This window comes from Tricharina praecox (genome assembly GCF_024521635.1).
Source record: "Tricharina praecox strain CBS 144465 chromosome Unknown BZA05scaffold_28, whole genome shotgun sequence".
In the NCBI taxonomy this organism is placed as follows: domain Eukaryota; kingdom Fungi; phylum Ascomycota; class Pezizomycetes; order Pezizales; family Pyronemataceae; genus Tricharina; species Tricharina praecox.
In genome coordinates, this window is record NW_026250430.1 from 425,830 (window position 1) to 447,199 (window position 21,370).

The 21,370-nt window shown below is 53.5% G+C and overlaps 5 protein-coding genes and 1 non-coding gene across 6 annotated transcripts; 4 read left to right on the top strand and 2 right to left on the bottom strand.

The window, feature by feature from the left end:
* Positions 1-194: 194 nt before the first annotated feature.
* On the top strand, positions 195-3,975 carry BZA05DRAFT_358383 (SNF2 family N-terminal domain-containing protein). The gene is made up of 11 exons (XM_051481445.1): positions 195-631; positions 693-1,285; positions 1,344-1,424; positions 1,474-1,703; positions 1,762-1,792; positions 1,852-2,033; positions 2,092-2,986; positions 3,049-3,234; positions 3,294-3,444; positions 3,499-3,597; positions 3,653-3,975. Exons 1-11 carry the CDS (start codon positions 380-382, stop codon positions 3,671-3,673), a joined length of 2,721 nt encoding a protein of 906 aa, XP_051336255.1. The 5' UTR covers positions 195-379; the 3' UTR covers positions 3,674-3,975.
* A 337-nt stretch (positions 3,976-4,312) lies between these two features.
* Positions 4,313-6,143, top strand: BZA05DRAFT_342626 (acetamidase; the record flags this gene model as incomplete). The annotated part of the gene is made up of 3 exons (XM_051481044.1): positions 4,313-4,350; positions 4,397-5,894; positions 5,931-6,143. The coding sequence occupies 3 exons, from the start codon at positions 4,313-4,315 to the stop codon at positions 6,141-6,143; spliced, it is 1,749 nt and encodes a 582-aa protein (XP_051336256.1).
* Positions 6,144-6,264: 121 nt separating this feature from the next.
* Positions 6,265-6,353, bottom strand: BZA05DRAFT_t259. The gene has a single exon. It is a non-coding gene; the product is annotated as a tRNA-Gly (tRNA).
* A 3,094-nt stretch (positions 6,354-9,447) lies between these two features.
* On the bottom strand, positions 9,448-10,006 carry BZA05DRAFT_409023 (uncharacterized protein). The gene has a single exon (XM_051484761.1). It carries the CDS (start codon positions 9,951-9,953, stop codon positions 9,576-9,578), a length of 378 nt encoding a protein of 125 aa, XP_051336257.1. The 5' UTR covers positions 9,954-10,006; the 3' UTR covers positions 9,448-9,575.
* Positions 10,007-14,307: 4,301 nt separating this feature from the next.
* On the top strand, positions 14,308-16,280 carry BZA05DRAFT_438756 (uncharacterized protein; the record flags this gene model as incomplete). The annotated part of the gene is made up of 5 exons (XM_051486509.1): positions 14,308-14,501; positions 14,725-14,936; positions 15,238-15,758; positions 15,819-16,057; positions 16,138-16,280. The coding sequence occupies 5 exons, from the start codon at positions 14,308-14,310 to the stop codon at positions 16,163-16,165; spliced, it is 1,194 nt and encodes a 397-aa protein (XP_051336258.1). The 3' UTR covers positions 16,166-16,280.
* A 2,471-nt stretch (positions 16,281-18,751) lies between these two features.
* On the top strand, positions 18,752-19,298 carry BZA05DRAFT_409040 (uncharacterized protein). Its single transcript, XM_051484762.1, has 2 exons — positions 18,752-19,008; positions 19,094-19,298. The coding sequence occupies exons 1-2, from the start codon at positions 18,845-18,847 to the stop codon at positions 19,173-19,175; spliced, it is 246 nt and encodes an 81-aa protein (XP_051336259.1). The 5' UTR covers positions 18,752-18,844; the 3' UTR covers positions 19,176-19,298.
* Positions 19,299-21,370: the final 2,072 nt, after the last annotated feature.

The following is a 21,370-nucleotide window of genomic DNA, read 5'->3' on the forward strand; positions in this document are numbered from 1 at the left end:
ATAGACTCGCGCGCCGTACGATTGTCGGGGCGCGTAACTGATCCTGTTATGTAGTGCTGTTCTTCCTTTTACGGAGCTTTAGGAGCCTCCATCCAAGTTATGGTGCGTTGTGTGGAGGTCCACCTTGCACACAGCCCCGCAAACGGAGGAGCAGGTGAATGCGGGGAAGCGGGGCTGTGCGGCCTTCGCCTGTGCTACATCACCCAGGACCACGTATCACCATGCAGTGTTCGCATGTACTGTAGAGTTGGTGACCGCGCCTCATCCAGGTCATAAAGTTGCCTCGAAGGAAATCGGAGGATCATGGAGGCAGTTAACAGTCGACCTTCACACACATCAATCGGTTGCGCCTTCTTGACATTAGAAAACAGCACTGCAGATGGATTGGAGTTCGAGTCTTGAAGTACGCACACCACTGGGACACGCCCAATGCTCCCCCTCCGAGCACTTCGACGCGTTTCACCCTTCGAAAAAACAGCGGCTTAGTCCGCTGTCGGTAACCGACGACGCGGCTACTCAATTCAACCCGACATATCAAGGCCTCTGCGGTACTACAAAGCTCTCCGAAACCGCTGGGGAAAATCCGCAGTATCAACCTTGCGTGGAGCAGCAGAATGTTTGCTTTGGAATGGTGCGTGCTGCGGGGTTTCCGACGCGAGCGAGGACGGCCGTTGACTTTGGACTGCGTGTAGATCTACGGTTTCTGGGCCTCTAATTCTGACGAGGGCCAACACGTAATACCCGGCGGCCCGTCCCTTTCAACCGCAAACGCGCCTGGTCGCTTATCACTATCTCTTGGGTCGGGAGATTTGTGTTTCCTTACATCTACCTTTCGCAATGACACAAGATCTCGGATCGGGGTCCTCGATGTTCGAACTGCCCGAGGCCTCAACGCCCTCTCCACGATCGAATCGGTACGCTTCAATGTGTTCTTGCTCGCGGATGACGTACCGTCCAAGTCACCAGTCTCCAGACACGTGAAGCGAAGGCTGGCCATCAATGTGAATGGCTCGGTCGCCGCGGCAGGCGAAGTCGGATGTCGTCTCTCCAAAGCCAAACTCTACCTACAACAACCCGATGCATTGGAAGACGGCGTGAGCTATGAGAATCCTCATTTGTTCAAATCGGAATCTCAAACAAGCACCGACATCCCAGAACCGGTCCCTGTGGCGGGTTACGAACTGGAGGACGAGATTGTTGATATTTTCGATTCATTGAGCGGTGGTCCATGCGGTACTCTGTCGGAGTGTGAAATCGACAGTAGAATCACCACGCAACTACTAGGGTACGTGCTTCCTCCGGCAGTTTGGCTCATGGTCTTGGTTAACAGCGCTGGGTTGAAGGCATCAGAAGCGAGGGGTTGCGTTCATGACCCATATAGAAACTCGTTTGCCCGACTTGTGGAAACAGGGCAGTTCGTCATCGTGAGTCCTATTGCCTCACCAGACCGGACGTGGCTGACAATGACTTTAGCTACCAGCATATCATTACGGGTCTGAAGACCACAACACTCCCGGATGTGACCCGTGGGGGCATATTGGCGGATGCTATGGGTCTTGGAAAATCTTTGACGACTCTTGCCACTGTACTTGGGTCGTTGGATTGTGCAAGAGGCTCAGTCGGGCCGCAAACCAGCGCTGAAGCTGATGGGCCCGAACAACGATATCCGACGAAATCCACATTGATAGTCGTTCCTTTATCCTGTAAGTACACAGTCGTCTATTGGCCGCCGTTGGAATTCACAGAGCTGACAGTTGATAGTACTGTCAAGTTGGATCGATGAAATTCAAAAGTATGTGTCATCTCTACCCCAATATCCAAGTAAATACGGCATCTAATAGTCAAACCTAGGCATGTCGCCGAAAACTCCATATCGGTATACGAGTATTATGGTCCGAGCCGAATCAGAAATCCTACAAGGCTGAGAGAATTCGACATCATACTTACGAGTTATAACACGGTAGCCTATGAGCACTCGAAGGATGATAATGTACTTGGGCGCTTGAATTTCTTCAGAGTGGTACTCGACGAAGGTATGGACGCCGAAGGCTGCCGTAGTCTCCCGTGATAACTAAAAATGATACCCAACAGCACACATCATACGAAATCAACAATCAAGACTATTTCTAGCCATAAACCAGCTATCCTCGAAGCGCCGTTGGTGTTTGACTGGCACGCCAATGCAAAACGGGTTGGGAGACCTCGAGTCGCTGTTCAAGTTCATCCGCCTGTCTCCCTTCGACCGTGGTAGAGACTTCCAGACGTTTGTCACTGGTCCTCTAAAGAATGGAGAGTCGAGCGGTGTGAAGAATCTTAGTACTCTCCTCCGCTCTATATGCCTACGACGGAGTACGGATGTTCTTGAGACACTTCCGAGAGTCAGCGAGATGATTCGAACGCTAGAACTTTCCCCACAGGAGAGAACACAATACACTTGCATCATTCACGGATCGATAGACGAGATCGATGCCCTTACATGTGCCGGCAATTCGAGGAAGGCGTGTCAGTCCATCCTGAAAGTTATTCTGCGCCTCCGTCGGTTATGCAACCACGGCACGTCCGGAGTCTCTCCGAGGGAACCTTCATGCGAATTGGCAGCTTTGGAGTCTCAGTTCGGGCTACAACCATCAACAGTGTGTTCACAGTGCAACCATGCGATCGAGCCCTCTTCCGGGATCACTAATCAAGAGGGCTCGACGACTTGCTGTCATATATGGTGTCAAAACTGCTTCGCGCTCGAAAAAGGTCGTAATGATTTCACGGGTGGAAAGAGAAAGAAAAAGACAGTCATTTGCCCTCTCTGTGGCTGTCCGGTGACATCAGCCACATCTATTCAAGCTATAACTGCTGCTGTTGCTGGGACCAGCACGGCCATCATGGATTCGGACTACAGCTCTCAGACAGAAATGGACTTTTCTTTTGACAATGCATTCTCAACCAAGATCACAGCGGTAGTCAATGACATTGAAAGCAGCCAAGACAAGGGGTGAGTGCAGTTCATCCATCCACACACCACCGTGCGTTTGTGCAAATCTTGACCGGCCATAGCATTGTGTTTTCTCTCTGGACCAAGACGTTGGACGGCATCGAAAACGCACTTGCGTCTCGTGGAATGAGCTGCATGCGTCTGGATGGCTCACTCACAGGGGTCGCCAGAGCAGCCGTCATTCAGGCATTCCATAATGACTCTGCGGTTAAGACCTTACTAATGACTACCGGAGTGGGTGCCACTGGGTAAACCAGAGCCCTTCCAATTCATTTTCGATGATTTGGCGCTGACCAGATCCATCAAGTTTCAATCTCGCCATAGCCAGCCGGATACACATCGTCGAACCGCAGTGGAATCCAACGGTGGAATTACAAGCAATTGGGCGCGCCCATCGGCTCGGTCAGAAGAAATCGGTAACAGTTTTCAGATACATCATGAAAGACACCATAGAAGAGGTAAGTTCACCCTGGCATTATGCACCGACATGACTGACGCACTTTCCACTCTAGAGTGTCAAAAAGCTTGGTTCGATGAAACTTCAACTGTCAATGCTCGCCTTGGGTGCCCATGAAGACGATACGGAGGCTCAGACGATGAATCGACTCCAGGTACTAATTGCTCCCCGGGATCTGGTTTGTAACGCATCAAGCTGACCTGTAATAGAGTCTTCGCGCTCTGTTTTAGGACCGGTGGGCATGGTTGGAAGTGGTATAATCCGAGGTTGTGAAAGGAGGGGCCCGTTGTTCTCTGGGTGTTAGTCAACAAGAAATTTGAAGGCAGTGCTTTGGTAGTAACTGGATGGTGGATCGCTCCCAATTGAAACTGCAACGAGAATGGCCAGTGTGTCGCGCAAGTATCGGTATGTACGGCAGTCCTCCGGTGGGCCTGCACTTTCTATGATACTTGTGATGAAGAGGAAGTTGCGTATTGCGATTAAAGATATTCCGCCAGGAGTATTATCGTACTGATGTTTCGGCTCTTGTTCCTTCTTGTTTACTGTAAAGCAAGCAGGCCATAGTAACTTTCATCAGACAATTTTTCATGATCGATCATGCTACGTGACCTCCGATTTGGTTAGCAGCTTGGCCCCTCATCGGCTCTCACTTAGTCTGCACAGGATTCGCTAGTGTGTACCACAGCGGATATCACCGGCGATCTTAAACAGGTTGCGCTGAATGCAATGACGTGCAGCTGTTAGAGCAACATAGATCTCCATCCCAACTTCCCCGCAATATTGAGAGCCGCGGCGTCTCACTCTTGTTCCTACACTCGAAATCCCAAATATCGACATCAATTCCACTCGCGACCATCTTACTCGTAGCAATGCCTTTCTTTCCCTACCTCGCCCACCAGCGAACTTGGTATGCGTCCTCACGAGCTCCCATACGACCTCTAATTATTTTAAAGCAAGGAAAAACAGGAAGCTCGAGCTGCTGTTATCGCGGATCTCCCTTCGCAGTACCACGCCCCGCTCACCCCAGCCGACGTCGAAATCCTCAATACCCCCGTCTCCCTCACCGCGTCGAATGTACGCAATCACGAAAGCAAGCCTCTCGACATCCTCCTTGCGTACGGCAAACGCGCCCTCTGGGCCCACCAGCGCACCAACTGCCTAACCGAAATCGCTATCCCTACTGCGGAAGAATGGCTCCACCACTCGCTCGCATCCTCATACTCTCCCGAGCTAGGCGGCGTCAATCTGGACGGTCCGCTTGCTGGAGTACCGGTCAGCCTCAAAGATACAGTTGGCCTCGCAGGATACGAGAGCTGCATTGGGTACTCCCGGTTCGTCGCGGACAAGATTCCTGCGGATGCGGCGATAGTTAAGCTACTCAAGGATGCTGGTGCTGTGCCTTTCGTCAAGACGAATGTTCCCATCACGTTGCTCAGCTTCGAGAGCACGAATGATGTATTCGGGCGCACGGATAACCCGCATGTTCCAGGGTTTTCTCCAGGTGGGAGCACCGGCGGCGAGGCAGCGTTGCTTGCTCTCGGTGGGAGTAGGATCGGCGTAGGGACGGACGTGGCCGGGAGCGTTCGGGTACCTGCTGCATGGAGCGGGATCTATGCACTGCGATGCTCAACAGGACGATTCCCAAAGATTGGATGTCGAACCAGCATGCCTGGGCAGGAGGGTGTACTGGCAGTGTATTCTCCCATGGCTAAGTCGATGCAGGACCTCAGTTATTTCATGAAGAGCATTGTCGAGATGAAGCCGTGGGAATATGATTACACCGTTCACCCAATCCCGTGGCGCGAGCCAGAAGAAAGAGAGAAAGTCCGTTGGGGAGTCCTGCGAGATGACGGCGTTGTCCCTCCCACTCCCGCGATCGAACGCGCTCTCAACACCACCATCGAAGCACTCCTTGAGGCAGGCGACGAGGTCTTCGAACTCGAAGATACACCCAGCTGCTACGACGCGCTCCGACTTGCCTCCCGTCTCCTCAACTCCGACGCGGGGGTAACCTACAGCAGCCACTTCACCAGTTTCTTCGAATCCAGCGACGCCGGAGTCAGTATCCTCAACACACTCCTCTATCTCCCCCGTTTCGTCAAGATCATCTACGCGGCCTACCACCGCTACATACGCCGCGACCCCATCACCGCTGGCCTAATCGAGGATTTTCACTCCCGCTCTGTTGCAAGCCAGTGGCAACTGGTCGCACAACGCGAAGATATGAAGTGCGCTTGGTTCGAGTACCTCAAGGAGAACCAAGTCGACTTCATCCTTACCCCCGCTAATGCGCTTCCCGCTGTCCCAGCCGGCGGAATGAAAGACACTGTCGCTAGTTGTGGGTACACATTTATCTGGAACCTGCTTGACTACACTGCTGGTGTCGTTCCCGTCGGCCGTGTCGATCCCGTGCTCGACGCAGCAAGGAAATTCAGCAAATTCTCCTATAGAGTCGGCCCGGCAGATGCCATCGTCGGCGGCGAAGAGAAGGGCGGACGGGAAGTAAATCTTTCCAACCTGGTGGCACGTAAGGCATGGGGTGTGTATGATGCGGGGAAGATGGCTGGGCTACCGACTGCTGTGCAAATTGTGGGTGGAAGGCTTGAGGAAGAGAGGGTACTCGGCGCGATGGAACTGGTTGTGGAAGCTCTGCGGAAGAAGGGTGTGTCGTATCAGGAGATTATGGCAGATGTGGATTAGGGGATAGGATACCATTGTATGAGTAAAAAACACAAAAATTATGTACAAACCAACTGCACTCCTCAGTAGTATTCGCTCCGTCTAACCATCATGGAGCAAAGAGGATATCCAAAACAAAATATACACCGTGCGGGAATCGAACCCACGGCCCTACCTGTAATCCTATTCGTTGAATGGGAAGGTAATATGTTACCCCTACACCAACGGTGTCATTGTTGTCCTTTAGTGTCACCACGACTTTACAGGTAAATCTGCGAGTGAGATGACGTAAGCCCATCAGGTGACGCAGAAATTGGATACGAGAGTTATATTCAGCTACCGCGGCCAGGCAAGCTCCAGCCTTCAGCTGCGACTCTGGGAAAGGCGGTGTTTATAAGTAGTTGCCGTTCCCGTCATTCGCCACCTTCCTCCCCATCTTCCTCATCATCGCGAACACACGATGCATTTCAGACAGAATATCCTCACGGTTGCTCTCCTCTTCACCGCCGTTGTGGTCGTCGCCGCTGCACCGATACCAGCACCCGAGCCCAAGGACGCACTCGAACTTGGAAGTGGTATTTTCGATACAGCCGGGATGAGATGGTCGTGCTGAGGGTGGTGGGAATTGGGCGTAGCAGAAGGAAGAGGGTGTGTTCGTGCGGGGTGGCCGATGGTGTGATAGTTATGCCTAGGTTGAGATGTTGGGTGGGAGCATGGGACGGATGCCATAGTAATTCGGGGAATGGTGTCGGTTGGATTTGAAGATGAGGTACAAGATTGAAGCGGAAACGAGAATTGGAACATGTTTGGTCGCGCTACCGGTGGTGTCGCGTCTGTTTGGAACTAGTTAGCGGATCAACGGTCAATCACGTGCTTCATCCTCAGCCCTTCAAGGAGTTTCGCTTCTTTCTTTGTAGTCATTGATTATATGCGACCTATAAGTGTTATGTATCTAGATGATGGTAATATGCACACCCACACACCGCTTCCACGCCACTGTCTATTACCGACTTTCATCGAGAGGCCCAAGGTGGCATTGTGGCTTCCCCTACCCTCCGCCCTGGCCTGTCCCATCGGTAGAAATGGAGCGCATCAAGGAAATAACACCAGGAAAAGACAAATTACGCTCCCTACTCCGCCTTGCATCCAAGGAGTTTTGCTTCCGCTTGGTAAATACAAATCATCCTCCGCTCATGAAACAGCACAGCAAGGAAAGCAGAAATAAATCGTTGCTATCAGCAAGTAAGTCTTGACTCTCTGGAGCGAGTCGCCTAGCCTTCATTCATTCCCGCCGCGGAGTTTCCCTAGTCACTCCCCCATGGTAACGACACATGCTGTTCACCGTCCTCAGAGACTTGAAAACCACAAAAAACCGAAGATTCTCGAAAAAACCGGCTGTGCTCGCTCGTAACCGCCACATATGGACGGTCCGAGTTCGTTGTGCTGCCTTCGAAGTTCCGAGAAGCATGTGAGCGAAACCGACACCATGGTCCTGGAACGTCTCACCGTCTGACTGTGGGTGCATAGTTTGTTTATCTGGCTTTCCTGTTGCCCCCCCCCGACGGTCTGCGGCGTATCGGTTGAGCTGTGAAATGGTATCGGAATGAACTGATATACTGATGCCGGAAGTCACGGTATGAAGTGTACTCTCCCTACCAAGTACCTGTTTGAAATCTCTAACCGTCCCTAAACTCGGCCCATTGCTGCATCTTATTCAGTTGCAAAGTTATCTCCATGCATCTCTGTGACCTTGCTTCCTGATCCTGCTTCGAGCCGCCATCACCGCTATCGGGGTTGTGCCACACTATCACTCGGGCGCTATCGCTAGAGTATATGATCGACCGTGCGTTTGCAGCAACAACTCGAACTTCGTGTGTAGGGCAGTGGCAATTACGTGCAGAGATCCCCCACCCAGCTGCTGCTAGGTACTCCAAAATAATATCAGAGTACTGGCCGCCGTCAGTGATGGGGTAAAAGTATCACTGACTCTTGTTTTACGGCCGGCGATCCCATGCATTGGAGGGTCTGAAACCTTCACTGGTGGTGTCATTGGTTGCATTCCACCGGAGGGAGTGAGAGAGAGAGAGAGAGAGAGAGAGAGAGAGAGAAAATCAGTTTATTGCCGCATACGGCCTTTCACAGACCATGGCAACCACACAGGTGACAAGTGCCCTTTCCTGCCAGCTCAGAGGGGGTGGACACTAGAGAGTGCATCCCGCCAGATATTTTGTATTTGTTCAACCATTAATCTTGCATTCCGGCGGAGTCAGCACCTTGACTCAGCTAGCTGCGGATGAGTGATGCCTCGTGTCTCGCTACATGACGGCCGGCCGCAAATCCGTGCAACCAACAGCATATTGTCCCTAACGTTTTGGTCGAAAAAGAAAATAACTGCATCACTATACTAGTACTATTGTTTGTTGGCTAATTCCAGGCCCACGGCTCTATGTAGAGGCAAGTCTGCGAGTGGGAGCATGTGGCTCCCGTTGCCGGTGCTCAATCCGGACGCGGACGAGGGGCTGGGTACCGCCCGCCAGTAGTGCCAGTATCCAGCCTCAGCTAGTGGCGGCGTTCAAGCCCTCCGGCTGTCCTGTCCTGTTCGACCGGTCGTTTCCCATCTTCCCCTCCCGACTCGAATACTCTATTCTTTGCACATGCGATATCATCATGCTTACCCCGTGCTTCCGCACTGCCTCCTGGTTGCTGGTTGTGGAGCCTCTACGAAGCAGTATGATGGCTGAAGAAGCCGCTGATATACGATAGTGTAGGTTGAGGGAGGAAACTGGGAGGGGTCGGATGGAGAATATTGGCCGGCTGTAGTAGCATAGATTCGCACGCGAGTGGAGGTTTTGAAGCTCAACGTAGAACGGGATACGGAGGGGAGAGAATGGGAGCCTTGTGCCATGTTCTGTCGCGCACTCGTCTACTCTACCTATCCGCTGGGGGTCTTCTCCAACGGCTGCTGGTGCTCGGGCCCAGTGGGTGGACGGTCGTGCGTGCACCGACGTTGGCAGTGGTCCTGGTATGCATACATATCCTGCCGGTGCCTCGGCCATGCCCCAGTCGGCTGCAAGCACGAGTGAGAGGCGTCCACACGGTTGCCACCAACATAGTGGGGGATTCGGGAGCCCCTAGGATCATCTTCATGCGATGCAGGTAGTGTTACCGCTCTACCTTGCAGTTATTACCCAGTAAAGGTTTTAGTCAACGATGATCTGTATTGCGTCCAGCGGCTAGAATTGGCCGTAGGTGAGGGCGGAGCTCATCAATAAATAGTCCTTCACCCCCCCGATTGCTCCCATTTCTCTCCCCATCACCATCACCCCCACAAACTCCAACTCGAACACACACAATGCATTTCACCAAGATCATCCTCTCGCTCACCCTCCTCTGCGCCGGCGCGGTCGCGGTCGCCATCCCGGTTGCGGCTCCGGTCGCGGAGGCCCAAGCCATTCAGCCTGGCCAACCTATCGTCCCTGGCAAGCCTGTCAAGCCTGTCAAGCCTGTCAAGTCTGCTAAAAAAATTATCCCCACCGCGGGAAAAAGCTGGTGACGCCGCGGCGTCGTCGGCCCGGACGAGGACGAGGATGGTACTATCGGCGCGGCGGCTGGGAGAAGCTGGTGGCGCTGAGGAGCTACGGGGGGATTGAGAGCACGAGCCCGACGAGTGAGCGTGTGTGGAGCAGGCGCTAATGCAGAGATCATAGGTTGAGGCTGAAGCGGGAAGGGGGGTTGTGTAGGAATCTTGACTGGCTGTCGCGGTGGTCGGTGAGGAGAGGGAGCGGGAGGTGGAGTCAGAAGTTCAGTAAGTAGGAGGATTAGACACGACATGAATAATTAGGAATTGTAGGACGCGTTTGTTGGAGGAATGGGAATTATAGGACATGTTTATTGGTGAATTCGTATATCTCCCATCCTCGGGAGGTTCAGTCTCCAAGAATAACTAGTGATTACACCTCGCGGATTGACAGCTGTACTGGTACATTACTATTGTACACACACGAGCGCTGCCGTAAAATAATTTGTTACATTCTGCCCGTGCTACTGCCATGATTTAGCTGGCGGCAGACGAGTGATCGCCTTTGCCCTTTCCAGGAGCATCGCAATTTCATATCTTTTACATCCTCGCCATCTCATCTCTTCCGCTGCAAATACTCCTCGCGAACCTCTACACCGTATATGCAGCTATCTTCACGAGCCGGCTGTTTTGATGAAGTTGAATGCCGATATAGATACTCATACCTTCCTACTCAGCGATCCTATCTCCTGGTGGTGTGGAGGAGCTGTGAGAGGAGGTGCCGGCAAGAGGAGGAAGTGAAGGAGGACTGCTGTCGGCGGGAGAAGACGAATGTGGTTAGTAGAGGGCACCAACGTTGGCGGGCATGGCGGGGCCGTATGCTCTCTTAGCCATCTGCCTCTTCTTCTTTTTCTTCTTCTTCTTCTCCCACCACTCCTCCTCCCCCCGCAACTCCTCCTTCCCCCGCAACTCCTCCCACCCGCAACTGCTATTACCCCCCTCGCCGCAACTGCTATTCCCACTCCCACCTATTCCCCCCTCGCCGCAACTGCTATTCCCCCTCTCACCGCAGCTCCCCCTTTCCCTGATAGCTTCTCTTGCTAATAGCTCACCTTGCAGTAATGCTAGTCTGGCCGCCGTGGATACTGGATACTGGATACTGGATACTGGATACTGGATACTGGATGCTGGCCGCCGTGGATGCTGACCGCTGGCCCCGTAGGTAGTACTAGTACATAGAATAGAAATCCATTTAGGTGCTCAATGCTTCAAGACCAATCTGAAAAATGCTGCATAAGCGAGAAAACCCGAGCCAGTTTCACGCGTTGCACACCTGCTCCCATGTTTCAACACTTCGAAAAATGGTTCAAAAATGCCAAGAAAACGATGCTGCAACGTTTTAATGCACTTAAACGCTTTATTTTAACTACATAGGATAGATTTGCAACATATTGAAAAAAAACTTGAAGTAATTCTTTAAATGTGTCTAATTTCCGGCAATTTAACTCTCTAAAATCGGGATCACTTGTACTACGGCTTCCAATTTTCACAAGAAAAGCCTGTGAACTGTATATCCACTCCCTCCGTTAAAAACTTGCAACCCGTCTGTGAATCCAACACGGAATGTACAATGTTTTGAGTGGCTTCTATAGGTCAATAATTTGACATGTGTAAAATTCTCAACTATCACGATGTGGTATTTACGTTTCCTACGGGTTTGAAAAAAAATCATGGCACAACAGTTGCTCCACTATTTAAAAACCCCCCCCCCTTTTTTTTACAAGGGTATGTATCATACAAGGGCCGAAACTTAGCTTGAACTTAGCTGCGAGCTGGGTATGGCGGATAACCAGATTCCACTGGTACTCTACGTGGACCTTCCTTCCTCCTCAATTCCCCGCACTCTGCCGCACATCATTCCCGAATCCCCAACGCAATGCTGCTCGACTCCGGATTCAGACACTCTCGCCATCGTCACCTTCATCGCCGCGAACAGTGCATCCCTGCCGCTGCCGCTATCCAAATGCTTGGCCTTGGGCCGCTTGCGGAAGCGAAAGTTCGGTCAAGACGGCAGAAGCACCGATAGTTACCGCCACCGTGGGTACATAGGGCTGACACGGTGGTAATTATGTACAAGGTAGTGGACGCGGACGGGCCGCCCGGTGCGGGTTGTAGGTACATACTCTGGTATGTAAACGCCGTGAGCCCTAGCTCGAGCTGCTGAAGGAATGCCATGCGCATTTCGCGGCCGAGGAAAGGATAGCATTGAATTCGGGGCGGTCACCGGTCGTCTCGTGTTCCTGGACCGTGTCGGAAATCAAAGTCTGTAGATTTGCGAGCGATCAGTAGAGGCTCCAGCTTGCGCACGTATGTGACGCCACTGTCAAATACATGTCACTGTTGAATACATGCGAAATATGTATCTCCCTCGGCCAACTTCATTGGAATTTGGCACGGATCCAAAAAGTAAAGAATGTAGCCGCTGAGTCCGAGCGAGTCTGCAATCTTCATACGGGCGGTACGGTATTTGGTGACTGCAGTCGTCCAACCGAGCGATCCAAAAATTTCACGAGAAAAAAGCGGTGTGATGAAATAGGTATTCCGTGTGGGTGGTCTATGAGAAGAACAAGAGAAGAAAAAGACGAACAGACAAGGGCAGAAAGGAATCTAAAAAATGATTCAACGTTTGTCCTCCGAATCGGGTGTGGTCCTGGTCACACCCCCTTAGCGTTTGGCCCCTCCATACCACCGCTCACCGCAACACAGAGGCACCCCGCGCTTCCTCACTGCCCACCTACATAGTTGATTAACCTGGCCATCTTCTCCTTCTCGACATCTCCAAATCAGAAATGCTACACACACCTCCGACAACCACACCAACCTTCCAAAAATTCCAAGACTATCCGTTGGCACACCAAATGCCCCGCTCACTTTGGCTTCAGGATTCATGTGGCGTGTGTCCACTCTTTCCGACCGCGGATTGAGTGCCCCGACCGACGGATTCGACGACGATGAGCATGAAGCGATAGAGATCAATCGAGCCTCGGTCCCTGGCCGGAGAACTGCACCACCACGGGCGCTACGTCCGAACCTCTGAAGAAGTCTCACCATCGCTTCCCCGCACATCATCGATTTTATCACTCTAGGAGAGCCTGTTTAGCAGGCGATACGGCGACGGCGGGGAGGAGAGTGAACTCCAGGGGAGAGCTCAGGGCTTGGCCCAGGACAACGTCGACCATGACAACCGGCATTTTGCCAGTCCCGCCTTCGATCCAAATATCTTCGCTGCTATTCATCGGGCCCCGGCCTTGACAGCTACGCAAACCCCGAGACGACGATTCCTTTCGAGCACCATGCTGTGTGCGCTAGACTGGTTATTTTGAGGGTAGAGGAGGGCTACGAAGCGCCGCTACAGCGCAAAATCGACAACCCGAGCCTCTTCGGAGGCTCACTTTCAAAATATTGCGAGACGAAGGGATTTGGCTTGTCATTTCTGTATGGATTTGGTGGTGGAATTTCTTTGTCGAAATGTTGTATTGTAGATATCTCTATCGGTCATAACCTTCGGGTTCCATGCTGTATGAACAATCAATCAATCAATCAATCAAATCACAAATGCTCAATCGCCACGGTCATCGTTACTCTCTCCACCACCGCCGTCATCATCGGCGCGTCGATTTGCGATCGCGGTCCCGGTCCGCTGTCGGAGACGAAGGTAGCCCATGAGTGGAGCAAGCCGAGAACCCGCAGAGGGGGTTAGTATCTCTTCACTGGCACTGTTCATCAGCGCGACGCAGGTGTAGGGAATGGTGCCGTTTACCAGGACTCAGAAGATGGATACTCTATCCCGCACGTCAGCCAGCACTGTGGTGAGGACCACCCTCGAGTGGAACCAACTCATGCTTTTCGTGGAGCCGCGGGGGGGGGGGGGGGGGGGGGGGGGGAGGGGGGGGGGGTGGTCTGCTAGGCTTCGATTCTTGCGATAAGAGGACACTGGAGTTACGTACAGGTGAGACCCCTCGGCGAACATCTTCACCACAGGCCAATGGAAAAACATGTGGCTGTACCGGATTAGTTGGCATAAAGCTGCCACCTCCCACGGGAGGAAATTCACATCGGCGTGTGTATCACGACCGTCCACGACTGCCGACGTCCTACTGCCAACGTCCCACTGCCACGCCCTGAAGGACTCGAGTAACTAGACCGCACATATCCATCATCCGATAGCAGCATGGAACAGGATCTGGAGCAGGGCCTAGCACTTTCCAACCCACCTGAGCGCCCAGACACTGAAGGTTTGTGTTCTTTGCTTTTAGAGTGAGACCGCCCGCGCCGTGCTGACGGACTAGTGACAGAAAACCGGCAGTCTGGGGCTACTACTACGCACGGACCACAGGATAGCCAAAGCGGCGCCCGAAGAACTCGTTATGCAAACTTGGTACCCGAATATGCAAAGTCAGCAGCCTTTCCCGGTTGGTGATTTTCATACAACATTCCCATCCACGCAAGAACCTCAGAGACCAGAGTTGGCGATTTCCGGGTACTAAACCGAGTAGAGAGTCGATACTGTTCGCCCCGCGTGACGATGACGACAACGAGAGGAAAATATTTCCGCCGCGCGATCTCATAAACGTTGTCATTGTACAACTCCGTAAGAATTGATCGGAAATGGTAACGTCAACTCCTTTGTCGTCGCTATCCGAGTTCCGCGAATATCTCGAAAGCCGAAAACACATCCTGTTGCCGCCCGGCGACGCAATGCTGGCAGGTGATTCGTTCATATTCCTGATCGAGGACCTTTCGCCAAACTTGATAGAGCTCGTTGGCAGCTACCTTTCCATCGCTCCCGAGGTCTTCCTACAGTACAGTTCCGGAGGAGAAGCGAATTTCCATCGATATCATAGGGGGAGGAGGACACGCCTCGGGCTGCGAGGGTTGCTGGGCCGAGGCTGAGCTTGGCGAACGCTGCCTGGAGCTAGACACCGAAATCTCATCGATGGATTGGTGGAGCGCCGGAACCTATAACCTGGATACCTATTCCCTGGTGAGCCGAATTTGGGACAGGGCACGGCTGTTGTCTTCCAGTTACACCAAAAGGGTCGCATGGGAGCGGGCCGCGGTTCCACCGGCCCAGGACGTCGAGAACCGGACTCCTCCCAAACGCGAACCAGAGCTCGACTGTTTCGTATTTCGCCCGTACAAGGCCATCACAGAGCTCGCCGTCTCCGGCAAATACCCGGCGTACATCTGTGCGGTGCAAGAGCGTGCCACATCGTACATGTCGGGTCAGCATTGCGGTGGGTGACTCCACTTCCACTCTCGGCTTCCGTGAACTGCCCCCATTGACAGGATCTCCCCGTGCTATAGCCGTCGTCCTTTTCGACAAGCAGCCTAGCGTTGTACCGGGTCCGACATTCGGCGATGTACCGGACCCACCAGATGTACCGGACCTACCATCAGGTTTCGATACCGGCGAATTACTGAGAGGGTGGGGGTGGGGGCCCCTATTCGTGCGTTCACATATGGTCATGGGACAATCGTCCGCGAAGACGGCACGGAATACCAGTACACAGAAGCTCTTCTAACGCTTACTGAAAGAAACTATCGACGCCAACGATGGCTTGCGCATCGCACTGCCCGAACTCCTCGCTCGTGCCAGGATCCGACTTCTCACGCACACACTCGACTGGTGGGGCTGCATCCTGTGGAAGATGGGCCGCGCTTTAGATGGGATCGATGCATCACTGTCCGACCACTTCGTAGTCTCGCGCAGGTTGCCGGAGTGGCGGCGATTGTGGTGTAACTGGCGGGGACTCCTCGCCGATTTGGAAAGCACCGCTCAGCGCACGACATCGTTGATCGACACCCTCGCGATCGGACCGGAAAGCGGCTACGACGAGCTGCGACAGCTCAAAATAGGCCTCGCAGCGTGTGAGAAGGACCGCAAACGGCTGGAGCGGCGGGTCGAGTCGAGCTTCCAAGCGTTGATGTCGACGATGTCGATCATCGAAAGTCGTAACGCCGTGTCTCAAGGGGAATCGATCAGCAAGCTCACGGAGCTTGCATTCATCTTCATACCACTATCCTTTGCCACGTCGTTCTTTGGGATGGAAATCAAGGTAAGTTTTTGATGACGCAGACATACCTTCATACATAGCAGCAGTCTCTACTATCCACAGGAATGGGAGGCTACCAAGCCACAGCTATGGCAGTTCTGGACCGTCTCGTGTGGGCTCCTGCTGGTTGCGTATCTCATTCGACTTACAATACGCTCGACACGGTTTCAGGATCCCCTCGGGAGGCTGAAACTCAGGGTCGCACAGGCGTCGGCCATCCCCGAGGGCACTAATATTCCATCGCGGGCATGGTTCAAATACGTGTCTAAGTCGGCATTCCGCACGATCGGAACTGCATCAAGGTACCTGTTTTGTTCCGGCCCTATTTGCCTCTATGCCATTTGGTCCTGCGCCCTTGACTGCTTTATTTGCTGCTTCATAGTCTGCAAGCACGCGGCTACAAATGTTGAATAGCGCCGGAGGACATCTCGGGCTCTGGAGTGGTGATAGGGGCCGGTCGCCGAATGGCGAACCATCAGCCATGATCTGGATACATGTATATAGAGGACATACTGCTGTGACAAGAAGAATAATTATCACGTGTTTCCATCTTCATGCTCCTAAATCTCACACAACCCCTGACCAGCAGCTGTAGTACTCTACAGTCGTCGTGTGTGGCGCGCGAGGTTCTCGCTTTCATCCCTCGTCTTTGAAGTTTGTGAAAGCTTCTGGAATCTGTTGTATTGTCGATATATACTTACCTACCTAATGTACTCTATGTTTAGCAGTCTGCTCACTGCTCACTGCTCAGTGGTCAATGCTATCGTGACTCGTGACTCGTCCTACCCCACCTCCAGTCACATAAGAGGTAGGTGTATAAGACCCAGCCCTCGTCTCCCGCGCATCGTCTCAAATCGAAACCCAGCCCACTGCTCCCTCACAACACCTCGAACTTCAAGATGCTATTCCACGCGGGAACCCACACCACAGTCATCGCCATCCTCCTCGTCATCACCGCCGCGTTCGCCGCACCGCTGTCTCGTCCTCGTCCCGCCCCGCTGTCGGAGGCGACGGCAGAACACGATTGGAATAGGGCGGCGGATTCTGGCCGGGGCGGGGTTGACGCGGGGGGTTGAGAACGGCGGGCGAGGGGGGTGGCGGCTATGTACTTCTCTATGGCGCGGTTGGGCTAGGGTCTGATATCAGATATCACTCGAACGGAATGTCACAGTGTTGTTGTAATATCTGTCTAGATTAGTCATGGTAAAAGGCACGGGCCTTTACCCCTATTCCATATATCTTCTGTTCTCACGAGGCTATAGCCTTACACTTCAATACTACACTGTTCACCACCATATCTTACCATATCTTACTCTATATTTCCCACAAGTGCGATCAGTCTGTCTGCCGGTCGGTCGGTGCATTACATAATCGTCCATTGCGGTCGAGCAGGTGAACGAGGAATAGTTATGGGTTATCTGCGCCGCCCTCGTACGGTATATGGTTCAAAACTCAAACGAGTATATTTATTGGTGATGTTTCACCGTGCAGTGGGCAAGTCCATCAAATCAGCGTTGTTCGCGTAGATGTAACTCAGTGTTCTTCATTAGAAGAGCTCTAAACCGCGCCCTTGCCGTTGCCGTTGCTAGGAAAATCGAGCCGGATACGAGGCTTTGCACTGCTATCTATATCATAACCATTTACGGTCGAGAACTTAGAACGGTACTATGAGCGTCGCCGCCCTCGTATTGTTTTCGCATGGTGATTGGCGCGGGCTCTGAGCTCCGTTTGTCGGTGCCGAGTTCCAACTGCTACCTGCCAACGAACGCCGAGCGGAATACGAGCTCGAGTATTACTCCCCATCCACGCATCTCCCTTCAACCCTCCCAACAACGCCAAGTCGAATGCGATTCAACTGCGGAACCGGCTTGGGGTTCGTCTACGTCCACACGGCAAATGCCGCTCCGATAGTCGACTTGGGCCCACTAGCTTTTGACGACGTACAGTGGGGCACCGCGAGTTGGCGGTGGTGGTGGTGTCGGGGCCTGGTGCGTGGTAGGTATTGCAGAGGGAGGTGCTAGGTACCGTGCCGGAACGGAAATATAATCTGGATGAAATTCTATTTGGGGATCGGAGGAGATATCCGGCGGAGCGAAATGCATAGCCGAGAATGTAAACACGGTACTAAACATAGACGACAGCTCTGTCCGACGTCCGGGAATCACGAGCAGCTGTTGGGCGAGTACCCTATGGTACGGTATGATGTGCACGGTAAGCACGACCCTCACTGCCATCACCGGCACGCTCGTATACGGATCAACCGTGATCATTGGCGCCGGGGGCGAACCCAGCAAAGTTCCGTCGCCTTCAGTAACCACAAAGCCGGAGCGGAATACAGTACGAGGTCGAGCACTGGGTATAAAAACCTCTCCTCTCCTCTCCGAGTAGCCTATCCACCAACCTCAAACCTCTTAGTCCTTCCCCACGCAACTCCCTCGGAACCGAACAACCCTCGGCCTCGCACCACCTCAAAAGCAAAATCAAACCCGAAATGAAATTCAACTGCGGAACTGTCCTCGCGGCCGCCGCCCTCCTGCTCGTCTATGTTAACGCGGCAACCGCCGCGCCGACTCCGGTGGCGGCTCCGGCGGCGGAGCCTGGCGAGACGGAGGTGGTGGGGACGATGGGGAGCGGTGTGTGTTAGTAAGGCGCGGGATGGTGGGATGGTGGGATGGTGGGATGGGGAGCCGGACAGCCGGCAGGATCGGGATGGGTTGATGTTGTGGGGGCGGGGCGATACGGAAGATACAATACGCGCTCGGCCGGCTGTTTAGATGTTTGTTTGTGCTGTCCAGATATTCTAGCCTCGTGCATATGTAGCTATGACGGGTCCGAGTTACCTTTCATCCTCACCTGAGCCATCCCGAGTGACATGATTGTGTATGTATGGCTACGTGCGTGCGTTCGAAGCGCCGTTCACCAATGCCAATGCCAGTGAAACTCGGGGTGAATACGCGCTCGTAGGCTATACTAAACCACACCATACGGCGTACACACCAGCTTTCTGTCTATATTAACCCGCCGTGCAAACCTCTCACCCCTCCGCTCCCTCCATCCCTCCATCCCTCCATCCCCCCACCCGAATCGAAATGTTATTCAACTCCAGAATCCTCACGTTTATCCTGCTGCACTCTGTCCTCCTCGCTATCACCGCCGCCCCTGCACCCGTGCCATTGCCGTCACCGTTGCCTCTCACGTCGACAGCGGATAAGACCGGGCAGTTGGGCACTTTGAAAAACTGCGGTGACTGTACGTACGTAGCACCCGTAGCTCGTGGGCAGCTCGACAGCGCGCGATATCGAGTACTCGCGCTGACGGAGTGGTTAACTACTCTACAGGCTAGCTTGGAGGTCGGGAGGTCAAGAACACGAATGGGCTGCGGGAATGGGCTGCGGAGGGGGCGGCCGCTTATGGCGGTAGAGTACGGCAGCGAGCGCCGAGCGGGAGGCAGGGCTGGGGGTGGTGCCGGACTGCAGACTGGGGTTGGAAAAGTAGGGTTCGCTGTGCACAGGACTAAGGTGAATGCAAATGTTGAACTACGTACGGGTACTGCTGCGCGGTCGTCTGTGGGTTTCAGTCCTGCGGACCCGCATCAAATCCTGAGCCTGATACCGTTCGCCGCAGCACAAAACTCGACGACCCGTCCTTACCACAAACATGTCAAACGAATCCGACAAAAGATGGATACCGAAACCCGCAGTCCACGTGAAGATTGGAGTGACCCATCGATTTTGTGAGTTTGCTGCGGGACTGATGCTACGGCGTTCGGGAATCCACCGGATTATTGGACCGTCACCATCTACTCTAGCGACTGTTTACACTATCTACCCGTATACTTACCGTGGGGTTACTGGCTGTGCGCAGCTGCAGCTCGCGAGTAGAGTACGAGCATGCCGCAACAGCATCAGCCCCTCCAGGCTTCAGGCGCATCGCGGGGGCGTAGCAACGCGGAGGCCGCACCCGCGGTCTGGGTACATACGCACATGAGTACTCATACGTATTAGTACCCCTCCCCCTCATTCCTCATCCTCATACGCTTTCACCACAGCCACACGTCCATCGAGAACACGATGCGCTTCGTCTTCATGCTCGCTGCTTCGATGTCGGAAAACAAGACCGAGACCGAGAAGGAAGGCGGGGAAATCAATATCGAATTGGTTGATAGGGCGAAGGAGGGGGCGGTAGAGGAGGGGAAGGAGGAGGAGAAGGGTGGAGCTGGTGGAGCGGGTGGAGCTGGTGGAGCACTCGAAGGAGCGGATGGTAGAGCATGAAACGGAAAAAACGGCCCGTAGAGACACAGCTCTCCGAGAGGTGGTGTGGGGGATAATGATGCTTTGTCTATAGTATAATCTTGGGGTGTTTTCATGGCTCGCTTGTTTCATTCGGTGAGGGGCAGTGAATAATAAATGTCGGTGTCGCACATCGGAGTCTTTATGTGAATGAATGGACGATGGCATGAAACACCGCCTGCACATGTGACTTATTATCATTGGCTGTCCTCCTTCGCCGCCTTCGTTGGCTGCCTTCGTTGGCTGTCTTCGCGGTCGTCTTCATTGGCCGAAAGTAGCATAAATCCGGTGGCGTTCGCGACGGATACGACGATATTTTTAGCAGTCCGCACTGCGCAGTCTGCAGTAACCACTCGTCGTAGATAAATTCGTCACTCGATCCTAGATATTCGCCAGTCGTAGCACGCAAATCGAAATGCCTTTCGAGTAGGTATCATACAGATCTATGCTCACTACCGCCCTCCCTACCTTTCTCGCCGCCGCGCAATACCGTACAGTACCGATCCCGGCTGCTGCTCCTGGCCGGCTGGCCGATACCGTAAACACTGGGCACGGAGAAGGACAGGATTTTCGGGCTTGTGCTGGGTGATGGAGTGGGGGTGGGATCGAGATACGCAGATGTTCGAGTTATTTTAGGCATGTAGAGTGCTTACTTGTTCATTTATTGGCAGCCATTCCGCGCTCGGAGGTGAAGTTGACATGAAGGCTGCGGCTGCAGGCCAGTGGCCGGACCATTCGCTTGTTCCGCAGGGATCCCACCATGTCTATTCGCCCTAGACTCATAGAGTTTAGATAGAGTGTGATACGAGCTAGGTAAAGCCTAAACCCACGATCCCATACACACCCGAAGCCTAGGCCAAGTGACGCAGTGCCAGACCGCCAGTGAAGCCCGAGCTGGTGCGACACCTTGCCGTAGTTAGCCTCCTGGGTATAAACCCCGCATCACCCCGACGCGCTCTGAGAGTCTAAGTCCCCAGAAACCAAAATGCTTTTCAACAGCCGCACCGCCTTCACTCTCGCTCTCGCCCTCGTTCTCGCTCGCTTCGACGCCGCAAACGCCGCGCCGGTTCCGGCCGCTGCGCCTGGTCCTCTGGCGGCCACAGACGTAGAGATTTCTGCAGCGTTTCATCCTTGCGCGCAGTGTGTCTGAGGTGCGGGAGTGTTTGGTCGCGGGGATGCGGTTGGGGCGTGACGGAATCGGTTGTGGATGCGGGGTGGAGGAGGTGGGGAGGGGAGGGGATGGTAAAGGATGGGAAGGAAGCGCGAGGCTCCATCGTGTAGGCGTGTTACGTACAAAAGGAGGTAGTGCTGTCCTGAATCCACGGC